Consider the following 27,546-nt stretch of genomic DNA (forward strand, 5'->3'; position numbering starts at 1 on the left):
TTTATGAATCCATCTATGAAATCAATGAAAATCTGTATACAATTATATGTAAAGGGGGTCCCAGATTCATGTCTCTCTCTCTCAGCTATTAAGGGGTCCTTGGCCTGAAAACGTTGATGAAGATCCCTGTATTAAACGGGACGGTGGATTCACTTTTTCATCTGGATTCGATCGACTGTCAGCCAGCCTCCATCGCTGCTGCTGCAGCAGCCAGCCCACTGAGCCCAGCCAGCCGCGGTACTTCCGTCGTTCCGCAGAAGGCAGCAGCAGCAATAGGCACCAGCCAGTCAGAGTGGTGGAGGTCCAGACACAATAGAGAGGGTAAGGACGGTTTGATCACAACAAAAATAGATCACTTTTCTCGTAACATTTCCCAAAACGAACGTTGTACCAACGCCTATGTTTACGTGTACGTGTTTAACATCGATTTGCCGTTAGAACGGTTGACAACAAGACAAGTCAGCCGACGGATAACGCAAGCATTCGCAACAACAAGACAATCTTGGGGGTTTGTGGGAGGTTGTGTTGGTTGGTTGGTTGGTTGCTCGGAAATGGCTGTGATTATGTGCTGGATCGGAACAGTTTTTTTTCCCGTGGCTAATGCTACTAACGTGGTCTTCGTTTTGACCGTTACAGGGACGCGTTATTTCGTTGTGTCTTTGGTTGAAAGTGCTCCATACGCGTATAATAAGCCCACCCTACACTGGTAGAGTGTCGCTCGGCGTCGTTAAATGCCCAAGTTAAAGGACGGTAGCCTATTGTTAGCAAGCAGTGGTGTAAAAAGTAACTGATTACATTTACTCAAGTACTGTACTTATAAGTACAACATTGAGGTTTTGTAGGCTACTTTACTTGAGCATTTCGGATTTTCAGTACCTCTACTCCACTACACACCAGAGGCAAATATTGTACTTTTACTCCACAATTATTTTAGTTTACTTTAGTTACTTTGTAGATTTTGATTGTTATTACAAAAACCCTACATAAACCACTTCATACATTTCGGCCATTTGAAAATAGCCGATCTACAAGCTCACAGTGCGCATTATGAGCGTGTAGATCTCTATTTTCAAAATATCTTTTATACACTTAAACTTGAAATGGGACATTATGTATAATGAGTACTTTCTACTTATTTTGGTACTCTACGTACATTTTGATAGCCGATACTTTTGTACTTTTACTCAAGTACGTTTTTAATTCCCTTACTTTAACCTGCGAGTATTTCTACATTGCGGTATTGGTACTTTTACTCAAGTAAAACATCTGAGAGTACTTTTTTCTCCACCACTGTGTTGTTAGCAAGCGAGTTCGCCTGTTCCTTTCCAGCAAGTAGTCTGCCCCGGCCTGGGGTCCAGGCCTGAAAACCCAACTGGTTTTCGTTGCCGTTTGGGCCAGTGGTTCTCCAACTTTTCCATGTCAGGGACCCCCAAATTGACACTTACTAGCCCGCGGACCCCCATTTGAAAATATACGCCAGGGACCCCCCATAAGAGAAGGTTTTTTACGGCTCTAGCAGACAGTGATTCTCAACCCTTTTAATTTCAAGGACCCCCAGTTTGACATGCATTGTAAGGCTACGGACCCCCATTTTAATGTTGTTTCTATCTCTGGGACCCCAGTTTATATTGTAAAATCAATAGTGTAGGCCTAGGAACCAAATGGGTCTATTTCGTTCCTACACTCTCTGAGTTACAGACCCATAAGGGTCCATTTGGTTCCTAACTTATCATTTAGCTGGGGACCACCTGGAACTCCCTCAAGGACCCCTGGGGCCGGGGCCCCCGGACCCCACTTTGAGAAGAACCAATTGGGACTGCTGGGAATATAGCAGATCTACAAGGTCGCAGCCAGTCCCGATGCCATAGAGTTTAAAGCCCGATGCGAGCCGTTGTGAGCTTGCAGATCGGCGCGCGATACAATCGTACGACGAAAACGCTTCGGTTTTAGCTGATTATTGATGATTGAGAACAGTTCCAGCATCTCTAATTAATTTGCTCATATGTCGCCAGTATGTTGAGTGATTTTTCACTGGGCTGTTCTGTTCTAAAGCTTGTGAAATCATAAACGTTATTAGCTGACTTGTCACCCCTATGATATGTCTCTTCTTTCTTATCAAAGAATGCTAGCAGTGGTGTAAAGTAATTAAGTACATTTACTCAAGTACTGTACTTAAGTACAATTTTTAGGTATTTGTACTTTACTTGAATATTTCCAATTTCCAATACTTTTACTTCTACTCCACTACATCTCGGATCCAAATATTTAATTAACTGCATTTATTTGAACACTTTAGTTACTAGTTACTTTATAGATTTATATTATAATTCCAAAATATACATTACCCACTTAAGCCCTATATACATATTTCGTCCATTTGAAAATGGCCAATCTACAATTAAGCACAAAATTTGTCGCGATGTGATGCATTGTGAGCTTGTAGATCTGCTATTTTCTTCATTTTTTTAAAAACATTTTCAAAATTGAATGGGACTTTCTGCATAGTGAGTACTTTTTACTTTTGGTTCTCTAGGTACATTTTGATGCCAATACTTATGTACTTTTACTCAAGGAAATTCTGAATTCCAGACTTTTACTTTTAACAGAGTATTTCTATATTGCAGTATTGATACTTTTACTCAAGTAAAAATGTGAGTACTTTTTCCACCACTGAGAAAAGCTAACTTGTGCTAAATTATGCGGATATTCAATATATTTTGGAAAGTCTGAATTTCTGACCACCTACTACAATGAATAATGTAATTTAGCCTACTGCAATTCAATATTTCAATTCAATGAAACTGGGAAACTCTGGGATGATTTTTGATGTCTCCCAGATGTAGGTGTTTACGCCGTGGGCATGGCAGCCTGAGCCAGAAAGTATGTGAAATGTAAAATAAAAAATACTTTGAAAAAGCATCTTAATATTAAGATATATACATTTGCCAGCTAATAACATTTACAAAATAACCTTACATGCAGGTATCGAAAATTTGATAAACTAGTGTCATGCCCATTGGGAAGATAAGCATTGGGCCCAATAACCCACTCAGTTTATGCAGTATCCGTTGTTGTATCCTGCAGTACAGGTATTATATCATATTAATTGGATGGCACATGATGTCAGTACTATGACATCATATTGATGACAGACAGATAAAGAGATTTCCATTAAACCAACATGGCAAAGTTTATCAAGGTAAAGATCGGTTACAAAGAAAAAGATTTTGACAAAGATGTGAGACATTATGCTCCGATGGGACTGGTTGAGTTGGACAATAACGGTTTCATTCGGGGGTATGATGTCAAAACAGCCGCAGGGAGTTAATATAAAGGTTGATATGCCGGCTAAAGTGATTTGTTCACTTTGTTCAAACCTAATAATACATGGAACACAAGGATTTAAAGCCCTTGTGGATCATGTTAAATCCCCAAAACATCTGTATAAAATAAAAACTCGGCGGACAAAATTTTGGAAGTCTGGATTCACCTCAAGAGCCAACAGCATTGTCCAACACTGCAAACGAGTCATTTTCAAAACCTCTCATACCATTTGACAAGCGTGTCAAAAGCCAAGAGTTATATATTGTCAGTAAATGTATCATCATTAGGTTTAACTAAATTAAATTGGAATGGGTTCCGGTGTTGTGTCAAAAATAGCAGTTCTGATATGTTTGATGCGCAACACAATGTCTTTTTGGCAGATTTGTTTCTCCACCACTGAAGCGCACAGCATAACATTTTGCATACACACTCACACTCCTCATTTTTCAGATTGACCTCATAGTGACTTTTCATTTTGACCTATGACAATAGAACTGTAGGTCATACAATTAAACATTCTTTCCTATGGATTCCTTGGATGTCATGATGATGCAATCCAGTGTTGCAGGCAATGTCTTCCAAACTATGCACACTGAATATCTGTGAAAATGAAGAGAATGTCGTGTCCAAACTCTGTTAACCAACGCCGATTTACAAAATTACATGTCTTGTCCACACTTTTCATTGAAAAGTCGCTTTGTTGAGCAATATGATCTTGTGACAATCTGTAAACTAAGCCTAAGGCGCAAGACTAGACTACAGAGAAGACTACACAACACACAAGATGATAAAGTAGGCAATTGCTTAATTGTCTTAAGCAGCCGCCTAATGTTACTTGCCCTTACAGAAAGAACTGGATACTCATACGTAATTTTTGAAACCGTTTGAAACTGAAACTGCTCACATCACAAGTGACCACAGGATTTACGGCTTGGTGCTAGGTTACAGTATGACCAAAGCACTACCTAAATTTAACAAGCTTTAAGACATTTTCCACTTGTCTGAGAATACTAAACTAAATTACTCTCTAGGTCTTGTCCTAATTTGGATGCATTTGTGACCCTGTTTTGCCTCTGCACCGGTATCTTGTCTCTACTTATCACTCTAGGTTCCTGCTCTTCTCCAATCCAAACCGGTATGTCGGATGAGGATTCCCGTGCCAGTACCAGCTCTTCATCGTCACCCTCGTCCTCCAGCCAAAACAGACAGAGGGACACGCCTTGCAAGAAACGTGAGAGCAAAGCCATGAGCAAGACCTCCAAGCTGCTTTCCACCAGCGCTAAAAGGTAGTAAACATCCATCATTGGCTTGACTTTTCAAAACAAAACTGTTATGAGATTATTTAGATTTACTGGTTAGTAAGGAATGGTCTTATTACTCATCACTCGTAAGTGAAGGTCCACATTCTTTTCGAAATAAACTTCAAAGTCAATGGATCTCTGGTCCAGAATTATGAAGAATGTGGGAACTGACAGTAATGCATGTAGCAACATAATACTCCTTTTTCGATAATAAGCATTAAGGCATTTAGTGGGCAGAGTGTAGGTTGAGTTAAAACATTAGCTGAATGCCGTAGCCTCATAATACATCTGTGGTTAGCCAATGCTGACTAGCAGATTTTTTTTCACTCTGCCGTTCATAAGAAAATACAGTGTAGACAAAGTCTAGGCTGCCTAGACTAGTCTCAAATCTTGTGTGACACACAAATTCTGTGAATTATTGTATAGATAGACCATGTGCGAGAGCACATAATCTAATCTATACCAATGGTTCCCAACTTTTAGCTCCAGACCCAAAAGAGAAATTAAACATTTGCCCAGGACCCAAACTAGTGAAAATGGCAGATCTACAAGCTCACTACTACTTCATTATTATATATTCTTTTATGGAATTTCTTAGATGTGTTTTTCTTTGTTTGAAAATGTATAAAATTCTCAATTTTGTTTTATTTCTAAAACATTTTTGGGGGGAGGAGTGGAACATTTTTGATATATATTTTTAATTCTTTGTAGGAAAAGAAATGTTGACCCATAAAAATAGGTCCATGACCCACAAATGGGTCCCGACCCAAAGCTGGGAAATGGTCGTATAGATTATGTGTGAGAGCACATAATCTATACTATATCATGTTATTTAACCAGTAAGACGCCTAAGGGCGAAAGGCGAACTCACCCTTGGTCGCGCCATCTGTCTTGGCCATATATGCATTCTGTTAGTGTGGTTCTCCTAACAGGGCATCACCTGGGATACAATACCTTTTATGCCCATATATGGAGATCGCTAACTGAATCCGCTTTATGCCCATATATGGAGATCCCTGCTCTGAGTATCTGACATCACTGTTATGTCACCAGTTTATGCCCATATTATATGGAGATCCCTGCTCTGAATATCTGACATACCTGTGATACACACTTGCACAGTGATGTGTCAGGGGAACCACAGTGTCAGGCGTTACCCGTCAATGGACAAGCTGTGACGGTTCTGATAGTAAACTGCGATCTACGGTCGCAATAAAGAAAAACAGTAAGGAACAGATCATTCAAAACATTTCCAGATAGGAACAGATCATTCAAAACATTTCCAGATAGCAATTATGGCTTCTTAGTAGTGAGATGAGTCACACATCTTGAGAACCGCATCCATTCACTCACCGGAAACATCTCATAACTTTCTCATTCCGCGAATTCGCCCATAATCTATAGTATATTTCACAGCATGTGTGTGTGTGTCACAACATTTGACCCTGGTATAACTCAGACAGCTTCCGACCTGGTAGTAGTATGCTTGCTATGAAAGTGTCAGCCTAACATATTAACTTAAATACCGGTTCGTTGGGTTAATGCTAGCTACTAGTGGGGGCTAGCAAATGCAACTACTTGAGCCGACTGCCAAGTGGAATACCCAGAAGTGGATTAATTCAGCTAGCTCTTCTACTTGCTACTGGAGGATTATCCATGAATTTAAATTGGCTATTTTGTGTCCTTTTTACACATCGATTTCAGTACTGATGTCTGTAGAGAACTATTTGATGATTTAAAGTCCACACATTTCACTCAAAAGACCACAATGGAAATTGTGCACATTTATGTTTTGTCTATAAAAACCTCAAAGAACTCGGCTCATAGTCTCATCGAGGCCGGCCTCATATATTTCATTTTAATTTTGTACTGATGTAAGTTAGTAAGGAGGGTCAGATCAGAGTCCATGTCCACATATTGAGGACAAAACATATAAGATAAGTCCTAGATCACATTCTAGATGACTGACTTCATAGACTGGCCACGAGATCCATGTGCAAGTCTCACCGTTTAGACCAGGGGTCTTCAATGTTTTCAGGCTAAGGACCCCTTAGTTGAGAGAGCAGGGACCCCCCACAACCTTTCATAGATTCCATATGGTTTCATCGATTGACAGCACAATCGTCAGTGTATTTTGGATTCATATCAATTTGTGTCTTCAGATATTTACCGTCAATACTTAATAAACTTGACCTTTCACTCTGTACTTGGTGTGCTCTTTTTTGCCCCTCTACACCAAACCTCTTTGCCAAAAATAGCGAACCCTGGGATGATCTAAACCCTGAGGAACCCTGGTTTAGATCATCTGTCTTGTTTTAAGTAAAAGATGCACATTGCCCATGATTTATAATTCTTGTTTGTTTGCAGGATTCAGAAAGAGCTGGCGGATATCACACTGGACCCTCCACCTAACTGCAGGTATGTTTCATCTAATCTCAGCTCAAATGTCTATTCATTCCTTGCCTGTGGTGTATTCATTGAAAAGCTTGCATTGTGTTGTATATTTATTATGCAGTGGCAATGCTTTCGAAATGAAGGATGTACTGTACGATATTGACATATTTCCATGGTCATATAAACCGTTATCGATATTGGTACGAATATTGTCTTTCTCCTGACACCGCAGACATTGTCTCCTGTGTAGGTAGGTTAATTGTTTTTCCACCAGTGCATCATCGTGGTTTACACAATATGATGTGATGATATCAGCATGCCTTATTAGGAATACATTTGAAATCCAATACCACGACCATTCCTTATTTTTGAATGAATTAATGGTTTTTATTTCGGTTCAAGGTATAAAATCATTTAAAACAATAACAATATAAAATAAATAAACAATAATCCAACCGAAAAGGTTTAGGCAGAAGCCGAAGCTTATAGTGCCTACCCTTTTTGTCCTTTGTATAATTTTAAATTCTTAAATCGTAAACAAAATCGTTGTTCCGTAAAATATATAACAATTGACATTTCTCGCATAGAAATACTATTTTATAGATAGATAGATGTATACCTTTATTATCCCACGGGGGAAATTCAGTTGCCCAGAGGCAGCACAGCAGTTAAGGTTACAGATCATTTACAAATCAGTTTTATACATATTTAATACATTAACTTTAAAGGTTTTCTTGAACTGGTAAATAGAACTACACATTTGAACTGGTAAATAGAACTACACATTTTAAGGTCATTATGACAATTATTCCATATTTCTCGTGCTCTAAATGATGTACATCTCTTCTTGATATTTGTTCTAGGAGTCTCCATTTCGAACATGCATTTGGCCCTCAGCTCATACTTGGTTTCTTTGATTTGGAACAATTTCTGAATGCAGAATGGCAGTGATTTATGCTGCGCTTTGAATGCTAATAAGACTGTTTTCTGATCAACTGTCATAGAATTTCAAGATATTATATTTAATAAATAGTTTATTAGTTGGTTCATAATAATCAGATCTATTTATTATTCTTATGTTCTTTTAGGCGGATACTAAAATGATGACTGAATGATTTATTGTGCACCCCTAATTGAAATGAATCATTGTCATCGTGACAGTTGTCACAGTGGGGAGTTTGATACGACTGATATTTACAGCCAATTTTTACAGCCAATTTACAGCTCAACCCAGAGGTAACACTGAAAAGAAATAAAACATTGCAATAAAATAGGTTGCCAGTGGATCAACATCATGTCCATTTTGAATTTCAGGTTTCATCACACTTTGTAAATGCAATCATGATTTCAAATATAATAACTACTTCTGAGATTTGTTTGCTCACATGTTTAAATATTAAGTTAATTCTGCCAGAGGTGCTTTAGTCTATTTTGTTTTCCAACTTAAGATGGATTAATATGTGATGCAACATTTTCAGTCCCTCCAATTGATGCCAGAACGAATTAAACTGGCCAAAACACTGTAAATTAATAAAAGTAAACAACCATAGTCATATATTCCTTTGAATTACCTTTTAATACGGAACATTTGTATTGAAGCATTTTGTGACCACGGTCAGAATTAGCTATAGACATAAAATCACCCCCCTGTACTGGGCCATTCACTTGACAGTGGATGTTTGAACTTTGTTTGTTTCCCCGCCAATTCTGCCAAGCCTGTTCCCTCGGCTGTGGTTTTGCTAGATAGCAGTTAACTTAGGGACAGTGGAAATCTCGTTAATTCATGCGCGATCTATCCTGTCGATTACTTTTCCAATTAACCGAATACTCGATTGTTTGTAATATTTAGAAAGATATTCTATATCAACAAATCATAGGCCTACTAGCTCCCAATAAGTCACTATATCCCATGAAAGTGGGATATGACATGTGACATTCCCACTTTCATTGGATATTGTGACTTATGGGATCTAGTAGGCCTACAGTAAATGGTAATAAAGAAATTGCTGGCTTATTGTGTCTAAAAAGACATAATTAGCACACTCAAATAATAATTGGTAAAATGCTAAAACGATGGAAAGCATTAAAAGAAAAAAAAAATATATATATATATATATATATATATAATATATATATATATATATATATATATATATATATATATATATATATATATATATAAAATTTTTAATCGCATCCCAGCCCTAATATATATATATATATATATATATATATATATATATGCTCTAAAACGATGGAAAGCATTTAAAAAATATATATATGCTCTAAGTACTATCTAAATTCTAAAACATGAACCCTTGTTGTAAAAAAACAAAGTTGTCCTTTTAAATTAGAGACATGGTCATATTCAACTTGTGGCAGTAAGCCTAGGCTCATTGTATAATTTATTAATAAATATACAGTAAATACTTATATTCGTGTTCATAGTCAATAAACAAGATTATCAGAAACTGAACTGAGGCTGGAGACTACCTTGAATTGATCGTCAAAGCCTTTTACAACATTGAGGGCGGCTTGCACCAAGAGGGATTAAATAAATCTTAGTTTAGGGTTAATCAAGGGTTTGTTGATCTAGGTTTTATTTTAAATCGAGGTGCGTTGCACCACTTAAATTTAAGCATTGCTTAACAAATCTGTGATTAAACCCTTAACCTGTGATTAAAACCATAAACTGTGATTAATTCATGGTTTAAATGTCCTCCATCTTGGATTTCGATATAAACAAACTGGAATATGCTATTCTCTTGAGCCTAATATCATTAGCGTTACTCTTTTATTCACTTCTAGGAGAATGTGGGCAGGCCTAGGTTAAGAATAGCGCCTGCAGCCAAAACAAAACATAACTAAAATATAACGCTCCCCGTCATACGACGGTGACGCTCGGACGCTACAGTGCGGTGCGGCGCGGCGATGCGCGGCTAGAAGCAAGAAAAGACCACAGTTTTGATCACAGTCACATTTGAGTCAATTATGAAGCGATTTCGAAAATTAAAACGTCTCCATGTTGCTTGGGAAGTCCACAAGCTTCCATGACGAATGTCTGTATGTCCCTGTAAATATTTAAATGTTCGCTAATTTAAAATAGCCGATGTACAGTACTACAAGGATGTGATGAGGTGTTTGTTTTCAGCTGTGAAACGCTGTCTGCAGCTTACTTGCTGTGGGGCTTCCCTCACAGGAGAGGGACCCCCATTCATGTCAATGACATGTTTGCATTTAAACCACCTCTACAGCAGGTTTAAAATTAATCCCTTACTGATGTTTAAATCAAAGTTTAAAGTAGTGGTGCAACAGGATTAACAGTAATCCAGGTTTACAGTGAAAATTCAAACCAAGATTAAAAGGATGGTTTAAAACTAAACCTGATTAATGAAAACTAGATTTAAGGTTTGGTGCAAGCTGATTAAAAGATAAACCTTGATTTAAACCAGTTTAAGGCTTAAACCGTGTTGGTGCAAGCCGCCCTGAATGTTTTTCAACTGAGTGTGAGTGAAAACTCACAGGGTGTCTTCTTGATCGATAATCCACCTTTAAAAAAACTCTACGTCTACTTTGGATCAAAAAGCACTTACATTTATTTATTGTACTCAGGACTCTCTGTGGGTGTTCCAGGGCAACATGTATAGTATGTACTGTAAGAGGGAACAGTCGCTTTAAGAACATCAATACGGATCGGAACACATAGACGCATATCAGTGATTTGCTGTAAGGGATGTCTTCCGAATGATGCCCAGAGGAATAGGACTTTCCTCGCTAAAAGACTTTTCTGCTGAAATTGAGTAGTGGGTGTTTTTTTTCTTCAGAAATGGATGTAATAGAAGTGAACATTTTTGAATAGACAAGACATCTTTTTGAAAGTGAGATTCATGACAGTCACCTTCCCGTTTAAGTATTATTAACTTCATTATTTTTTTTTAGCTCCATAAGGTTTTCTTTGAGCAGCCACGAATTGGAGGTTGTCATATTGGAGGTTGTCATAGAATGAAATGTCATTCTTTATAGCGAAAAACCCAAACCCATCTCTGCCGGTGCTTGGTGGGGACTATAACATTTGAAAAGGGGATGGGGGGGGTCAGGGCAAATACTGAGACAGAGAAAGATGGCAGAAAGCGAATGAGTGTGAGGGAGAAAGGCAAAACGTGATGTTTTATGTCAGTGTTGCAGACTTACTGTAGGGGTGTGTTCAACAATACCAATACCATACTCTCATTTCTCAATTCCTTTTTGAGCACATACGAGACCACAAACAGGTTTCAGAGTTACAGTAGTGCAAAAAAATACTCTTTGTTTTTGTTGCTCACTGTTTCTGAAAACCTTTTGGTTAACACTGCAGACTACTGCCACTTCCTGGCATGGAGTTATTTCCAGGTATAAGCTGAACCTTGCTGCCAAAGCTCAATGTGTTACACTGTTATCTGTACTTTGTGACAATTTTCTATTCACTCTGCTATTATGTCATTATGTTTTGGAGTGTTTCCTAATTCTTCCTGCACTACGGCAAGGACATTACCAACAAGGACATTTTTTGGCAACCAACTAATAATTTAGCTTAACGTTCTAGTACACATTCACCACCAGGTATTAATGAATTAATTCATCCGCCTCTGCCAGCCAGGGTTTTTCAGTATTTTTACCTTATTTTTCGACGGCTCCATGAACGCACCATGTGTCCCTCTGCAACTGCAATCATCCATGATTTAGTTATGGTCCATTGAAAAAGGCTTGGTTTGACCAAAAAAGTCATTTGGGAGAAGAAACCGATATATATCAATTTTTCTGAATTTCATAACATTGTTCTGGGCGGAAAGGAGGACTTCCAGATGCATCATGGGAATTGGAGACTACAATAAAACGATGAAAACACCAATTGACATGGATCCCTGTCGGTCAATGGCAGTGAATGTGTTAACATTGCGTGGTAGGGGTATAATAGATATAGAATTATTTTAGGCTCACAACCTCTAGAATTGTATTCACAACATCATCATGTTAGGGCCAAAACAAAACAAAACACCCCCCAAAACACTGCCTGTCTCCAGAGTTTCTATTGAGATGAAATCTGCTCTACCGTAATTAGTGAGGGTGACATGTCTTTCTTCTTGCAGCGCTGGTCCTAAGGGAGACAACATCTATGAGTGGAGGTCGACCATCCTGGGACCGCCGGGCTCCGTCTACGAGGGAGGCGTCTTCTTCCTGGACATTGCCTTCACACCTGACTACCCCTTCAAACCACCCAAGGTACTGAGCTCAAAATGTCCATGTCACAGCTCACTTATTGCCACGCAACCACTTTATATATATATACTAGGGTTTTCCGATTAATCGATTTTTAATCGAAATCGGGATTTTGTCCTTTGGAAGATTTAAAAAATAAGAAATCGTAAAATCGATTTTCACTTTAATTAGGGTAATTCTTACTCATTGGAGCCTTGCACGGGGCAAAAAGTGCACAGCCCGGTCCTCCTAAAGCAGGACGACAAGGTCCGACACCAAATTAATACTACTTTATCTCTGATGTGTAATTTCTTTGATGCACATGCAGCGCACGTCAGACTGGGCAGGGCTCACCACATTAGATTCTGCTATTTGGCTATATAAAAAATGTAAAAAGTAAAACAATAATAAAAAAAAAAAATCATGTCTTTGCATTTTTTAAATGAAAACAACATAGTTGAAACAATGTATTATTCTTTTACCAAAAAATCGAAATCGGAATCGAAAATCAACTTTTCTGAGAAATAAATCGAGATTTTATTTTTAGGCCACATCGAACAACCCTAATATATACTGTATAACAGGTGGTTATAGGTGCCACTCGGTACCGGTTAAAAAACATTTTGTTTTTGAGCAGTGCTTACCGCTCCTACGCCTGGCTTTGTGTGTCCCCATGTCCGTCTCTATGAAATTGTGTGTCCCTACTCGCTATGGCCGTGGGTTTTGTTTTGTTTCTTGATTTATGTCTTCAGGACAACGGATGGAAATTAGCCTTAGCTAACTCCGGCTGGTTTACACCAAAATCATATGTATGTATTCTTTGCAATATGTCAATATAATATCTCTGTGTTCATGAACTGGTAATGTCCTGTCTAAATAAACAAATAAAGTAAAGTACGAGACTGACGTCACACAAGACTAACATCATAGAAGGTACTCAGAAACCGACATCACCACAGCTGATGTCAGGGACAGAACGGCCCATACAAGGAGATATGCACGTGTGTCGTGTTTGTGTACAGCATAACCCGTTTTTTGTTTGTAATGGCAGTCAATATTGCTTTTAATGCCAGTTAGACTTTTTCCATCTAAAAATCTATTATTCCTAACATTTACTCATTGAGTCATACTTGAACTTCTGCTGTATAAATAGAAGTGAAGAGAAATCTCTGTCTGCTCATAAAACATTTATCTTCAAACGAAGGAAGAACAAAAAACTGATGTCCTTGGAGATGCCGACTTTGCATAACATTTTGTGAAAATCGATCGTGCTGTCATTGTAGTCACATGAATGGGTATTTCCTGGCGTTTCAAAGTGCCTCTTTTCAGCCACCAGAGGGCTTTTCCCTTTTGCTGAGTCACAATAAGGAATCTTATGTTACTGTTGTCTGATAACAGCAATGTCCCAGTTCACTTGTTTTTAGCAAGGATCAAAAACTGACACCTCCGTAAACAGTTCTATGTAGGCTACAGTAGGTTTCATGTGATTTAGCAAATGTGAGATTTGTTTGGAAGTAAAGCATGTAGTTGGTTATCAAAGTGAAAACTGAGACCGGCTGCTGTTGAACTGAAGTGTTATAACTTAGCCGTTTAGCTGCTACTGTGTTTTTAAGGCTGTGGCACACTCGACTGCCATCGATAACTGTCGGTAGCCAAAACCCGGTTGTAACATGTGCCGTGTGCCCCTGCAAGGCATCTGCGCATAACTCACTACTGTCACCCAATTCTCCTGCAGAATTGGTGTCGTTAAGAGAGCGGGAAAGAGAGGTGGGGTAGATTGTGTGTGTGTGTGTGTGTGTGTGTGTGTGTGTGTGTGTGTGTGTGTGTGTGTGTGTGTGTGTGTGTGTGTGTGTGTGTGTGTGTGTGTGTGTGTGTGTGTGTGTGTGTGTGTGTGTGTGTGTGTGTGTGTGTGTGTGTGTGTGTGTGTTAAGGTTCCCAGTGTAATTGACTGTTTAAATAAAAACAAACTAACACAAAAGCTGATTTATATAATCAGCTACTATGTATTAAGGTTGAATGAAATTCAAACAAAGCCCCAAACCTGCTCAGCCTAGTTGCTTTCGTAGTATGACATAGTCAAGTAGAGAAAGATGTCTGCAACATCTGACAACGCTGACGAAGACCAACAGGTCGAAACGCGTATGTTCCTCCTGTCCAGTGAGGTGAATTAAATCATGTGAAAAGGAGATTCCTTGAGTACTGGCGACTTCTTCTTTGTCTCATGACATAGTCATGTACCAAGAGCAGCTCACTCATTCATCCTCCGACAACCCTGCAAGAGTAGTTATTCAGGAAATCAAGTAAACGCAGGAACATCTGTAATAAAGTCCCATCTTCCTTTACTTTTAAACAGCAAAAATATAGATGACGAAGATTGATGCACAAATAAGTCTGGCTCAAGTTCAAGAACTCTTTGCCGGTCAGAGAATATGCAGAACAGGGAGGGGACAACCGGAGGTAAAATACAGTACAGTAGTCCCACCATGTGTTCTTGTGTGTTTTGGTTTCACGGGTCAGCGTGGTCAGTACAACAAGGGTTCATATTTTAGATTGTAATTAGAGAAAAGAAAAGCTGGGTGTTAAAATGTTTTCATTTATTGCTTTCTATCGTTTTAGGCATTTTAGCGATTTTGATTTCAGTGGGTGGGGGCATGCGTACATGTCTTTTTAGAGACTATATTACCACTTACAGTAACACTACTAGCCCCCATAAGTCACATCTACCCAATTACAAATTCTAGTGTGTCTTGGAAATGGGCTTATTGTGTATATAAAGACGCATTTAGCCACTTGTACGCATGCCCCCAGTCCACCCACTGATATCAAAATTGTTAAAAATCGCTAAAATGATAGATGGCAGTAAATGAAAACATTTTAACAATCATCTCTTCTTTTCTCTAATTACAATCTAAAATATGAACCCTTGTAAAAAAAACAAAAAGGTTGTCCTTTAAGGTTTGTGGTGGCCTGATGAATTTATACAGTAGGCTCCATATTAAGCTGTGTATAAATATATCTGACCCCAGGTGCACACAATAACGGTCCACATGGATAACAAGCTCAAACAACCATACCAGAATAAAAACCTTCATGCATAGACTGACATGAATTCACACACTACAGAGGCCTAGTTTCAATGGTGAGTATTTACAACAACGTAAAAACAACAGGATCTATATTATATGACCCTAAATGGACATCATGCAATATCCTTGATTCCTTGTCATTGTGTACTGCAGTTTTTGTCAAGTCTTTTTATTGCCATGTTGGATGTAAGCACAAGTGAGAACACTTGCTGGGCATGTCTCAAAAGATTCAACTGAAGTACCCCCTATGATGAAATACATTTCTCAATAGCAATAATAGGTTTAATTGCAGTTTTAAAAGGTAGGCTACACATGTAGTGAACAATTACAACTCTCTGTCTCACTTTAAACTCGGTCTCAAAACTGTTATTACAATTAAAAGTCATTACAACGTTTTTGTACAGAATATATATTTTAAAACATCTTATTTTCCTCACAATTGTGTGAACCCTGTGCTGCAGTACTGGCAAGTACCCCTAGGGGCTCACAAACCCCTGGTTGAGAATTCCTCTATCCAGTGTGATTCTGGTTTCCATAAATGCTTGAGTACACTGTGTTTATAGACTAGATATTTATTTCCGTGCATGCCTGCCCACAATTCAAATTCATGTGAATGAATGAGGTGCACTGCCCACCCATCTGCGCAGTGAGAAGTCTGTCAGAGAGTTGGAACTTTTTGAGGAGATCACTGCAGACGAGTGCCAACAGGTCACCAATAAAGTTCCAGAGAAATTGTTGAATCTATGCCAAGGCACATGTGGCGGTCCAACACCTTACTAAGACCCTTTATAATGGTTTTTCCTTTTTTTTTTTTGATTTGTTTTTGGGCTTTTATGCCTTTATTGGATAGGACGGTAGACTGAAAGGAAATGGGGGGAGAGATGGGGAGTGACATGCGGCAAAGGTCGTCCAGATCGGGAATCGAACCGGCGGCGGCGCCAGGCATCCATGCCTATGTGGCAATGCCTAAGTGGTATGCGCCTGGACCAGTAGGCCAGCGGGCACCCGATGGTTTTTCCTTTTATTTGTTACCTGTCTATATATACACGCCACGGTATATATCTGTTCTTTTTGCAGTACCCAGTGTTGTCTATGTCTTGCCAGGTGACGTTTCGTACGAGGATCTACCACTGCAACATCAACAGCCAGGGGGTGATCTGTCTAGACATCTTGAAGGACAACTGGAGCCCTGCCCTCACCATCTCCAAGGTGTTGTTGTCCATCTGCTCCCTGCTCACTGACTGTAACCCAGGTAAGGCTGTGGCTGGAGAATTGCATTTTAAACCTTTTTCCCCCCTTGCAAGCTCTCCATACCAAACTAGCCTACTGTCTAGAATCGTAAACCTTTCATGCCAAAAGTGACCTCTTCTACCGAGTCAGATGTAGGGACTTGAGATGAGACTTTGCTGAATTGTACAAGGTGGTGGGGGGCGTTGTGCACTGTGCACCTGGGGTGATCACTGCCTGCCTCCTGTGAATTGTTTTATTTATATTTGTGTTTATTTTATTTTATTTTCGTTCATATTTTACGTTCATACTGTATATACCAGTATGAACAAACACTGGTATATACCAGTGCTAAATCTGTACATTAAAATGGTGTAGATACTTTGATACTAATGAAAGACAAAAAACAATGGTATTCATAAATGCAAGATTTTCAATCAATGTTGCTTTACATTCACAACTGTCTGTGAGAAATATTGTAGTATATTTTGTTTGCCTACAAACAAGATGTCACAGCCATTGTCATCCGTGTTTGGTTAGTTAGGCAGTAAACGTCCCTTGTAAAAATAAATAAGGGTTTCAATGTTTGTATAATGAAATTGGGCAATAACGTCGGTTATGGTGTTGTAAATATTTTTACTTCACAGTAACAGTAGCCTGCAGTGGTGCAGCTAAAGTCGCTTCCTGTGTTTAGAAAAGCTTTTGTCCTAACCCATCCAAGATATGAATAGCAGTATGGATCGTCTCCAACCATGGTAAAGAATAAAGATGCCAGTTGGTTTTATATAACCTGACACTGGTTGAAAAAGGTAGATGAATTAACTTTAACGGTGGAAAATGATGATTGTGTAGCATTTTGTGGATAAATGTCGTCATATTGATCATTTCAATATTAAAGGCATTTCTTAAGAATGGCAACAAAGAAGAAGGTAGAATGCAGAGATGGTATCATGCAATAGAGCCCAGACAATAGCATAAAGATGATGCTTTCACATAAGTAGAAACCAATACATATTAAATGCAAACAATAGCGGTGTTGGTAGCTGAATGGATGGAGAGACCGTCTGGGAATCAGAAGCTCCTTGGTCCCCTGCAGCCCTGGTCAAAGTGTCGGAAGTGTCCCTGAGCAAGACACTTAAAGGGACACGAAACCCAAAATCACTTTTTCTATTAATATATATTATATCAATAAGTCACTTGTCATAAGGAGCAATAATATGGTTCAATTTGCCCGTAGGCTTGTGGATTAATGTTGAACAGTACTATCAGCAGCGGCGCTCTGATTGCTCCGGTTGTCCAGCAGGACATGGCCGGTAAAAGTGTCCACAAACACGGGTGGAGAAAGTTAAACCATGGATAAAATCTCAGATGGCTTGTTTGTAAAAGACTTGCACATTTTTACCGGTAAATATTCCAAGAAGTTGCGGAATCTTTATAATTTCTATACCTGCAATGGCTAGTTTTAAATTTTGTTTCCGAAATGCGGACAGCAAGTGCAGTGCGTACAGCTTCTCTGTGGCTACTTTCAGAATATGATATGTGCGCTCGACTCCGCCCCCTCCCCCCACAACAACAGATAACCACGCCTACATTTGAGAGTTAATTTCATATTCTGAATTCTGATAAAATAAATAAAGAGGCGGGGTTTCATGTACCTTAAGCTAACTGCTCCCTGGGTGCTCTCTGGCCGGCGCCGCTCCACCAGGTGGCGGCGCCGGTGGTCCCTGGTGGTCCCTGGCCGACCGCCGAGCACCGGCCGCCACTTCCAGGGACCCCCCGGGGGAACCAGGCGCACCAGCCAGCCCCGAGTACCCACCCTTAAGTGCAGTGCTACAAATGTAGAATGTTAGAAAGCTAATGATCTCTTTTCTGTAATGTTGTTTATGTGACATCCAACTAATTTTGGTAGAGCACGTCTTTTTATATATATTTTTATTAAAAAAATCTTTATTTTTTCTTGTTCAGTATTGGTTGATCAAAATACCTCTTTCCAGTCAAACTGAAATTGTCATTTCTGCAGAACAAATTGTTTTATATCCCATTCAGTGCTTAGTATTTGTTTTTGCCTATGTTTTCCTAGCCCCCTTTGCAGGTTGTTTATTTTCAAATTCTAATTGGATTGTGTGTCTAAACTAAATATGGATTTTTTTTCCCCCCTCTTAGCTGATCCCCTTGTTGGAAGCATTGCCACCCAGTACACGACCAACAGAGCGGAGCATGATCGAACAGCCAAACAGTGGACAAAGCGATACGCAACATAAGCCCACAAGAGGACAGCAGTGTGTGTGTTGGGGAGGGAGAAAGGGGAGCTCCAAACAGTTTGTGTTTGGGGGGCGGGGTATTTCTATTTCAGATTTTTAGTACTTTATTGTCTGGTATATTTTTTTTGCTTCTTGATTAAGTTATCGCCTCAAATATGGTAATAAAGACAACAATGGAAAAGGAACATTTTGTTTACGTCCCTCTTTCTGTTTGGAAATGATTTGCTTTTTCAGATGTGGAATTATGTTTTATGGGTGGATGTATGCAAGATATTGTTGAACCATTTGTAATCAGTCGATTTTACCTTCATCAGCTATGACTGATATTTCTTTTACGGCAACCATGTCCTGAAGTTTTTTGTTTTTATCTTGTGGTCAGTGGATAAATGTAATCACAATGGTCATTTTCATTAAAGAGGATTGAGATAAAACGCTGGTTCAAAGTTTGTCTACAACTTTGTGTATCCCACCACAAGTGGAATTTGATCTGAGACCAGCAGACACATGCATGTCATTGTCTCTCCGTCATTTGTCATGAGTGTGTTTGTATCCTCTGACTGGCCTGTTGACTCTTTTGTATGTTTACAACTGTTTTAACTGGTAGCTGTGTCAATTAAGGTAATTGTTTTGGATATGGAGAGAGATGGAGAGAGAAAAATAGAATAAAAATATATATAGACAGTACATTTTCACACACAAGCATAAACATTCTAAATGGGTCCCAATTTCTTGTTAATATCCCTGTGTGGCTGACATGAAATAAAGTTGACCTTCAATGCAATTCAGTCAGTTTTGGGAAGTGATCTGCACTATATCCATTTATACTGCAAAAAAATATACCGAAATCCACGTTTTAATTTGACAGCAGCCAGCAACATGTGTCAAACTCTTCTGAACCGCATCCTCACGTTGATGTGTCTTGCTAGCAATGGTGTAAATAAAGTACATTTACTCAAGTACTGTATTTAAATACAATTTAGAGGTACTTTTACTTTACTGGAGTATGTACAATTTCCAATACTTTGACTTCTACTCCACTACATCTCAGATCCAAATATTGTACTTTTACTTTACAATTAATATTCGAAAACTTTATTAATTACTTTGTAGATTTTGATTATTATTACAAAACATACATTAACCACTCCAGCCCTATAGGCCTACACATTTTGGCCTTTGGAAAAAAGGCAGCAGATCTACAAGCTCACAGTGCATCGCATCGTGGGCTTGTAGATCTGCTATTTTCAAAATTGTGTTTTTAAACATAATTTGAAAACTTTAAATGGGACATTCTGCATAATGAGTAGGCCTACTTTTACTTCTGGAGGACGGAGGTACACAAAATGTTTTTTACGCCAATAACTTTTGTACTTTCTGTACATTTTGAATTTCGGAGGGAGTATTTCTACATGGCAGTGTTGATACTTTCACTTATTAAGTAAAACATGTGAGTACATTTTTCCACCACATGTGTTTGTCTTGCTACTAGGTTCAACCGTTCAGTGCTGTGCTTCGCATACATACACATACGTGCCTTGCAACGTGACAGCAGTGTACCCATGGTGTACCCCCGTTACGTTCACACCGCGCTGACTCCGCCTCCAGTGTCTTAAAGTGTGTCACTGGGTTAAAGTGACTGAGCGGCCAGGCAAAGGGGAGTGGCCGACAAACACATTACCGAGAACATTTAGTCCTCTCTGACTACCGGACTCCATACAACAAGAGACTCTCTTCGGAGCGACAACACAGTTTGCTGTCTGTGGAACATTTTCTTTTTTCACCTACTACTACTTTGCTGTATTCGTCAAGGTTGTGTTGAAGGCTGAAGTTGTTTGATGCTTTGAAGAATACTGCTGGAGCTGGTCTACTCTAAAGACTCGGACTTTTTTCCATTTAGATTAGAAGTAATGACGGTCCTATAACAGTAACTGTTATGATCTCTGAATTTGAGATTATAACTCTGTAACACTGACTTAATGCACTGAATGAGCAAACCTCGCACACACTTTTCGCAGTATTAGTTTCGAGCGACCTACTTGTTGTGACACCGGCGAGATCGTGACAGCGGCTGAATCCATTCCACACAAGTTTATCCTGTGAAGAGTTCCAGTTCAGAGATGCCTGAAGACGTCGGAATAGCCAAGCCTGGTAAGAAAACATCCATCAACTACAAAAGCAAATATAGGCAGCTCTATGTGGAGATGTGTGTTGAACATGCAAAGAGAGTTCAAATTTCAATAATCAGTGTCGATGCACTAAATAGCAAACGTAAAAAATTGCACTGGTTAGAATGTTTATATGAATGTTAATCTCTCTTGCTATCAGGAGGATAGTTGACGTGCTTCGCTACATAGTATATCCTGCATCGATTCATCATCATGCATGCCATGGGGTTTCATTCATCCTGTTCAAAAATAGTGTTTCTGGATTCTCTTTTGTCTTTGTGACTCGTCGGTAAAAAACAAACCAAAAGGCTGGAAACAAACATTCTGATAAAACGCATATTCTAGTCTGGTCGCTGCATTGTGTGGTGGACTGGTGGAGCCATTAAAATGGGGTTAGGAGTACCAGTCAGTGTAGCTATAATGGGGCATTTGACACAACAACAGCATTGCAACCACTTCCCTCACATGGACCACGGAGCCTAGCCATGTGTCTCTGTGTACACGCTGCGCGGGACTCGCCTCTGATTGGCTCGCAGGAGGCGGTGACGCGGTCATTACTTAATCAGTATGGTGCGGGCGCAGACCGCAGGTCCACGTGAGACAGGCAGCAGTCCCTGTGTGACCTAGATTTGTTCCTCTCTTTAACAGAATGCATGACAGGTCCACGTGCGGGGGGGTCGGGGAACGAGGAGTAGTCATGGGGTTAGGTATAATAACGACCGCTTTTTTAGAACAAACGACAAAATTGCAGTGTTATTACACACGTGTGTGTGTTCAACTGTGTATTATCATATGAGTTTTTATTTATTTATTATTACCATATTACCTTCCCTGCAGATGCACTCTTTATGAATTGAGTAGGCTACAAAAGGACCCCAAATGCAAACAAGACATTGTGCTTTCTTGTGGTATAAATCATTTTTAGTTGACCGTGTATCAGTTAACTGTACTGTCCTGTACTTTTTCCTATTGCAAAATTCTAATAACTTCTAAGTATTCAATCAATCAACCTCCCATTGTTCACATTGCAGTCAACAAGTGCTAGATACCATGCCAATTAAATCGAATAGTTCAGCATATCTGGTTGTGTAGGCTACAATTAAGATATCTTTTTTAAGAAAGGATAGAAAAGGGTAAACTTATTTCACGAAAGTTTAGGGTGGACTACTATGGTCTTGTTTTTGTGTCAATATGTCCAGTTCCTGTTAATTGTGAGTTAGAAATTGCTTGCTTGGCAAAGAAAATATTACATAAATTCAACCAGTCAGTGGATGTTTTCCTTGCTTGGCAAAGAAAATGTTATTACATAATCAATCAGGGTTTTTTCTTCCTACAACCTGTGTAGCCTACTGCTGCACTGACCTAGCCTGGAAGTCGGTCGATTGTACAGACAGGGAAGCACACTCCCATAGAATAGAAGCCCAGCTTCTTATGTAATCGTGTTATCAAACCAGAAAGCTGAAGCAGGTCAATCACTGATGAATGAGCAACCCAGGGATAAAACAAACAAACATACATAAATAGTTTAAAACTCCAATTAAGGGTAAGGCATATGTTTATGATTATCCATAGCCTTGTTTTATTTGTTAGAGTATGAACATTGATTGTGCTTGTTTAAACTTTATACTAACAGTTTACTTAAATGGAATGTGTCATTGTGGAGGAAAACGAACAAGCATTTACAGCAATGTGCCACAGTGCCATTATGGTGAAAGAGTGCAGATTTGTTGTTGCTTTAATTAGCCTTTAGATGCCAAACAGAGTTTGACTTCACCCTGGTTTCACCTAATAGGCCTATAATTTCTTGAATCTGAATGATTCTAGTATATAGAATTGGAGAGAAAAGGGTACACATGGTCTGTTTTTTTAAACCAGAAATGATTGGCCACAACTAATCATGGCTGTTTTATGTGTTCTTCTGTAGGAGGCGTCATAGCCTACATCTCCTCTGGCTCTGCGTCCTGCCCAGAGTCCTGTATGAGTGACAGCTCTAATAGCAGCTACCAGTCGACCTCCCCAAGCCTTCCACGGCCCTCTTTGCCCAGTCGGGCTGTGGGCCTGGTGGTTGACATCGCTCCCCCTGCCAAGCAGGGGCATCAGCGAAGCACTGGCGCGGAGAAGACCGGACGTTCGTCTACCTCTTCTAAGAGCAGTATCACTAGTAAGTAGTAAGAAGAAGAAGAAAAAATATGTGTTCATAAGTCAACTCAAGCAATCAATGTCCAGGAAATAAACAAATATTTCTCATGAGTTGTACGCTACCTGGGGAATTGATTGAGTGGTGGTTAATCTTCTTTTTCAGAAATCAATGGAATGGTGCTGTTGTGCAAGGTGTGTGGTGATGTCGCCTCAGGATTCCACTACGGCGTCCATGCCTGCGAGGGCTGCAAGGTGAGACGAGCTGGAATGCTGCAAAGCCATTCTACTAGTTTGATTCGTTCAGTCACTCAACAGCACTGAACTACTACTTGTAATGTAGTACCATTCTATTGGCCAGTAAACAAGAGGGTGGTACAATTCTTTAAAAGGCTAAATGGCATGTGTGATTCTCTTGGTTTCTCCAGGGTTTCTTCCGGAGAAGTATTCAGCAGAACATCCAGTATAAGAAGTGTCTAAAGATGGAGAACTGCACTATCATGAGGATCAACAGGAACCGCTGCCAGCAGTGTCGTTTCAAGAAGTGTTTGGCCGTTGGAATGTCCAGAGATGGTGAGAACATTATTAATATTATGTTTATATTAGAGTAAATAATAATTACATGTTTTAGGGCAAGTGTACAAGTGAGGTCGGAGACCCCTCGGGGGGGCTTACACCAGGTCATGCCAGGAAGGACAGGGCAGTGAAAGAATGCTCCTTGTAATGCTGGCAATCAATTCATCAGTCATTATTGACCTTTGCAGCTGTCAGATTTGGCCGCATCCCAAAGAGAGAAAAGCAGAGGATGCTGCTGGAGATGCAAAACGCCATGAACAACATGATGAGCAACAACAGCCAACTACACAGCATGCTGCAAGGCCGCCAGAGCCCGTCCCTCCCCATGGAGGCCCTGCCCAACGACTGCGGCACAAGATCCTCCTCGTCCTCCGTCTCCTACTCCAACCCCTCGTCGCCACAGTGTCCCCAGGACTCGGAGTCTGTGGTTTCCATGGACACCAACTCCAGCTCCTCCTCCTCCTCCTCCTCCTCCTCCTCCTCCTCCTCCTCCTGCGGTTCAGACAGCGGCGAGGATGAGGCACCCAGGCAATGCCGCGACGTGTTCACTTACGGCCAAAAGGAGTCGCCGCGACAGGACCAGCGCTACCCCTCGCCGGTGCCAGTTGCCGCGGAGACGCCAAGCGACAGCCGCATGGACGAGCAGCAAGAGAACTGGAACCACTGGAATGACGTCAGCGTGGGGAGTTACCAGCGCGGTCTCAACAGCAACGGTCAACACATCACGAATGCTGCCTACAGGGAAGAGAGGAGAGTCCACCAACAGCCTCAGCTGAACAGCAGCCTGAGCTGTGAGGCACCAGAAGACGGCCACAGCCTTCAGCAGAGGCAGCACAACATGAATACGTCAACCGTCTTCAGCGGTTACAATGGACCAACCAGCAGTGTGGACCAGCGAGCACACCTGGTGGGTCTCCGCAAGACTTCTAGAAACTTTACAAATGAATCTACTATAGATACGTGGTTTGCTAGGTTAGAAGGCATTACATAGGTATGAATCGTATTGTAGCATTTCACCTATGCTGATAGCTCTGCTGTCTATTTGTCCAGTTTTGTCCTAGGAATGACTCGCCCTTCGTGGACCCACACAAGCTCGGCCAAGAGATCTGGGAGGAGTTTTCCATGAGCTTCACTCCTGCTGTACGGGATGTTGTGGACTTCGCCAAGAGGATTCCAGGCTTCCGTGACCTACCTGAGCATGACCAGGTCAGCTTGCTAAAAGCTGGGACTTTTGAGGTAAGAAAGCAAACATGCAATGCCTAAAAATATCACTAAAATGTTATTTTGTGCTTGCTTTGAGACCGTACAAGGGGACCTTTTGAAATACTCTGTTAGTGATGTGGCTTCTGAATATAGCTCTCTCTTGATTCAGTCCATCAGTGGAAATCAAAGAGTCCTTTTTTACTTTTTCTTACCTTTACAGGAAAACATGACCCATATAACACTTTTGCTCTCTTTTGGCCCTTCCCCTTCATGTGTAGGTGCTGATGGTGCGCTTCGCCTCTCTGTTCAACATGGCAGAGCGAACGGTGACCTTCCTGAGTGGCAAGTCCTACAGCCTGGAGATGCTGCGGTCGGTAGGAGCTGGCGAGCTGCTCAACTCCATGTGCGAGTTCAGCGAGAAGCTGGCAGCACTGCGGCTAGACCATGACGAGATGAGCCTCTTTACAGCCGTGGTGCTCGTCTCAGCTGGTAAGGATACTGGAACATAAAAGTAGACATTTACTGTTTATATATACTGAATATATAGTGTGTGTGTGTGTGTGTGTGTGTGTGTGTGTGTGTGTGTGTGTGTTATAAATATAGTTGGCTTGTATGGTTTGTTTGTACCCATCAGATTGTATTTTACAGCAGCATTATAGAAATGAAAATTCATTTTGAACAAAGTAGTTAAAGTGAAATCTTAAAATCTATTCATTATTGTTCATGAATATTGACTTTTCCTCTTTGTCCTCTGATCAGATCGCTCGGGGATCCGGGACGTAAACTCGTTGGAGGCCCTGCAGGACAACCTGATCCGGGCACTGCGCAACCTGGTCATGATGAACCACGGCGACGATTCGGCCACCACCTTCACTAAGCTGCTGCTCAAGCTACCCGAGCTGCGCTCTCTCAACAACATGCACTCAGAGGAACTGCTCTCCTTCAAAGTGCACCCTTAAAAGGTTTTCTGAAGGGCACAGTTCTGTTCTCACCTCATCTCCTTTGACTAAAGGACAGTATTTCCTACCCACAGTCACGACCTCCACCGCCGCCGCCAGAGTCTGCCTCGTATTTCCCCTGCCCACCACATTTGACCAATCCAGTGATGATGTTTTCTTTCTGGAATGTATTGTAAAGTTATTTTTTATTATATTTTTGTTATAGTAGGCCAGAGGAGGGTCTGATCGAATCTGAAATGTACTGTATTTGTAGAAGAAATAGACAGCTTAAGCTTGTTGCACACAGAGGTTCCTAGTTTTTCAGAGTTAGAGGCGCCTTTCTATTTTTGAGAGCAAGAAGAGTACTTATTTGGCTATATGAGAGGATAAAGTTCAGAAAGCCGATTTGGTTTTTACGCATTATTGATTTTATTTTTCTCCAAAAGCCATTTAATTCCAAAGTGTATTTGCTAATGAGCAGTGTGAATGTGAGAACCAGTACCATAGATAGACCATACCTTATTGAGAGCATGTTAGAAATTGATGTGCACGGCTGCGCGCCCTTATACTTGGTCCAATATTAAGACCAATAAATGTTTAAGACAGGCAAACTATCAGAAACTGTATATATGATTGTGTGACGATTGCTGCTAATGCATGGCTATCCTTAAACGAACAACTTGACATGGTTCCTCTTCCCTTTGCCTTGGGAAACCATTATTTATATAGATATATAAATATATATAAACATTACAGTTTTATATAATGTATATAGAAAAGATGTGAAGTGTTTATCTGTATAGTGTTGTATTGTTTTTTGAGGGGTTGTGTTTAAGCCCCTGTCAACTGCCTACAGTATATGCCTCCATATGGGGAGACTATAATGACGCCATTTTAGCAACACTACATTTGCACATGGTGTTATGGAACAGCTACCAACCGACTAACTCAAAAGCCACACAGTATCCTAGATCATCATGCATGTATGGGCTACATGTAATGGGAGAGTAGAGTACATGTAAATGCAATCATGCTTCATGCTTTTACATGCTTTTTGTGTTTTTACTTTTTTTTTTTTTTTTTTTTTTCAACTTCCACTTTTTAAGAAACTTTTGTATACAACTTTCTGGGCCTTGAGCACAGCACTTGTTTCGCGACATATATTACTCATCTATTTTATTGAAATGTATGTTTCTTCCACTGGCAACATTGCAATATGTAAATAGCCATGTATATCTTTCATGAACATAGGAATTATGAATATATTATAGTATAAATAAATACAAGTGATACATTAATTGTGTGTTGTCTGCCTTTATTGAAAGTTGAGCTTTAGGTTTAGTAAAGCTAGCATCCTGATACTTTAGTATTTATCTTACTTTGCCATCATCTCATCCAGTTGTTAGAATGTGTTTGACTTTCAGTCCAATCCAATCCCTTTCAGTCCAATATCAAGCTTTGAAACTGCAGTGCCTTAGATTTTCCACAAGGTGTTGCTATCGGCCTACTGTGAGGAAATGTTTGTTAGTCTCTAGGATTTCCCTGTGACTTGTGTTTTTCTAGGGGCGTTTCTATGAAAAAACACAAAAATATTAAGATTGACATTCATCCTGGCACTTAAGATATCTATTTGCCAAAATGTTATGGACATTTTAACAAACATTTAGTCTACTTAAAATAATTTCATTTGCTGTGTGTGA

At 40.0% G+C, this 27,546-nt stretch overlaps 2 protein-coding genes across 2 annotated transcripts; both read left to right on the forward strand.

The window, feature by feature from the left end:
- Positions 1-190: 190 nt before the first annotated feature.
- LOC308301398 (ubiquitin-conjugating enzyme E2 E1-like) lies at positions 191-19,264 on the forward strand. The gene is made up of 6 exons (XM_080745374.1): positions 191-321; positions 4,433-4,610; positions 6,993-7,043; positions 12,146-12,278; positions 16,445-16,592; positions 18,731-19,264. The coding sequence occupies exons 2-6, from the start codon at positions 4,462-4,464 to the stop codon at positions 18,826-18,828; spliced, it is 579 nt and encodes a 192-aa protein (XP_080601500.1). The 5' UTR covers positions 191-321; positions 4,433-4,461; the 3' UTR covers positions 18,829-19,264.
- A 1,296-nt stretch (positions 19,265-20,560) lies between these two features.
- nr1d2a (nuclear receptor subfamily 1, group D, member 2a) lies at positions 20,561-27,109 on the forward strand. The gene is made up of 8 exons (XM_080745517.1): positions 20,561-20,976; positions 22,918-23,154; positions 23,296-23,384; positions 23,558-23,702; positions 23,894-24,612; positions 24,756-24,941; positions 25,187-25,397; positions 25,668-27,109. The coding sequence occupies exons 1-8, from the start codon at positions 20,946-20,948 to the stop codon at positions 25,865-25,867; spliced, it is 1,818 nt and encodes a 605-aa protein (XP_080601643.1). The 5' UTR covers positions 20,561-20,945; the 3' UTR covers positions 25,868-27,109.
- The last annotated feature ends 437 nt before the right edge of the window (positions 27,110-27,546 follow it).

This window comes from Nannobrachium achirus (assembly GCF_963921795.1).
Source record: "Nannobrachium achirus genome assembly, chromosome: 2".
Lineage (NCBI taxonomy): Eukaryota > Metazoa > Chordata > Actinopteri > Myctophiformes > Myctophidae > Nannobrachium > Nannobrachium achirus.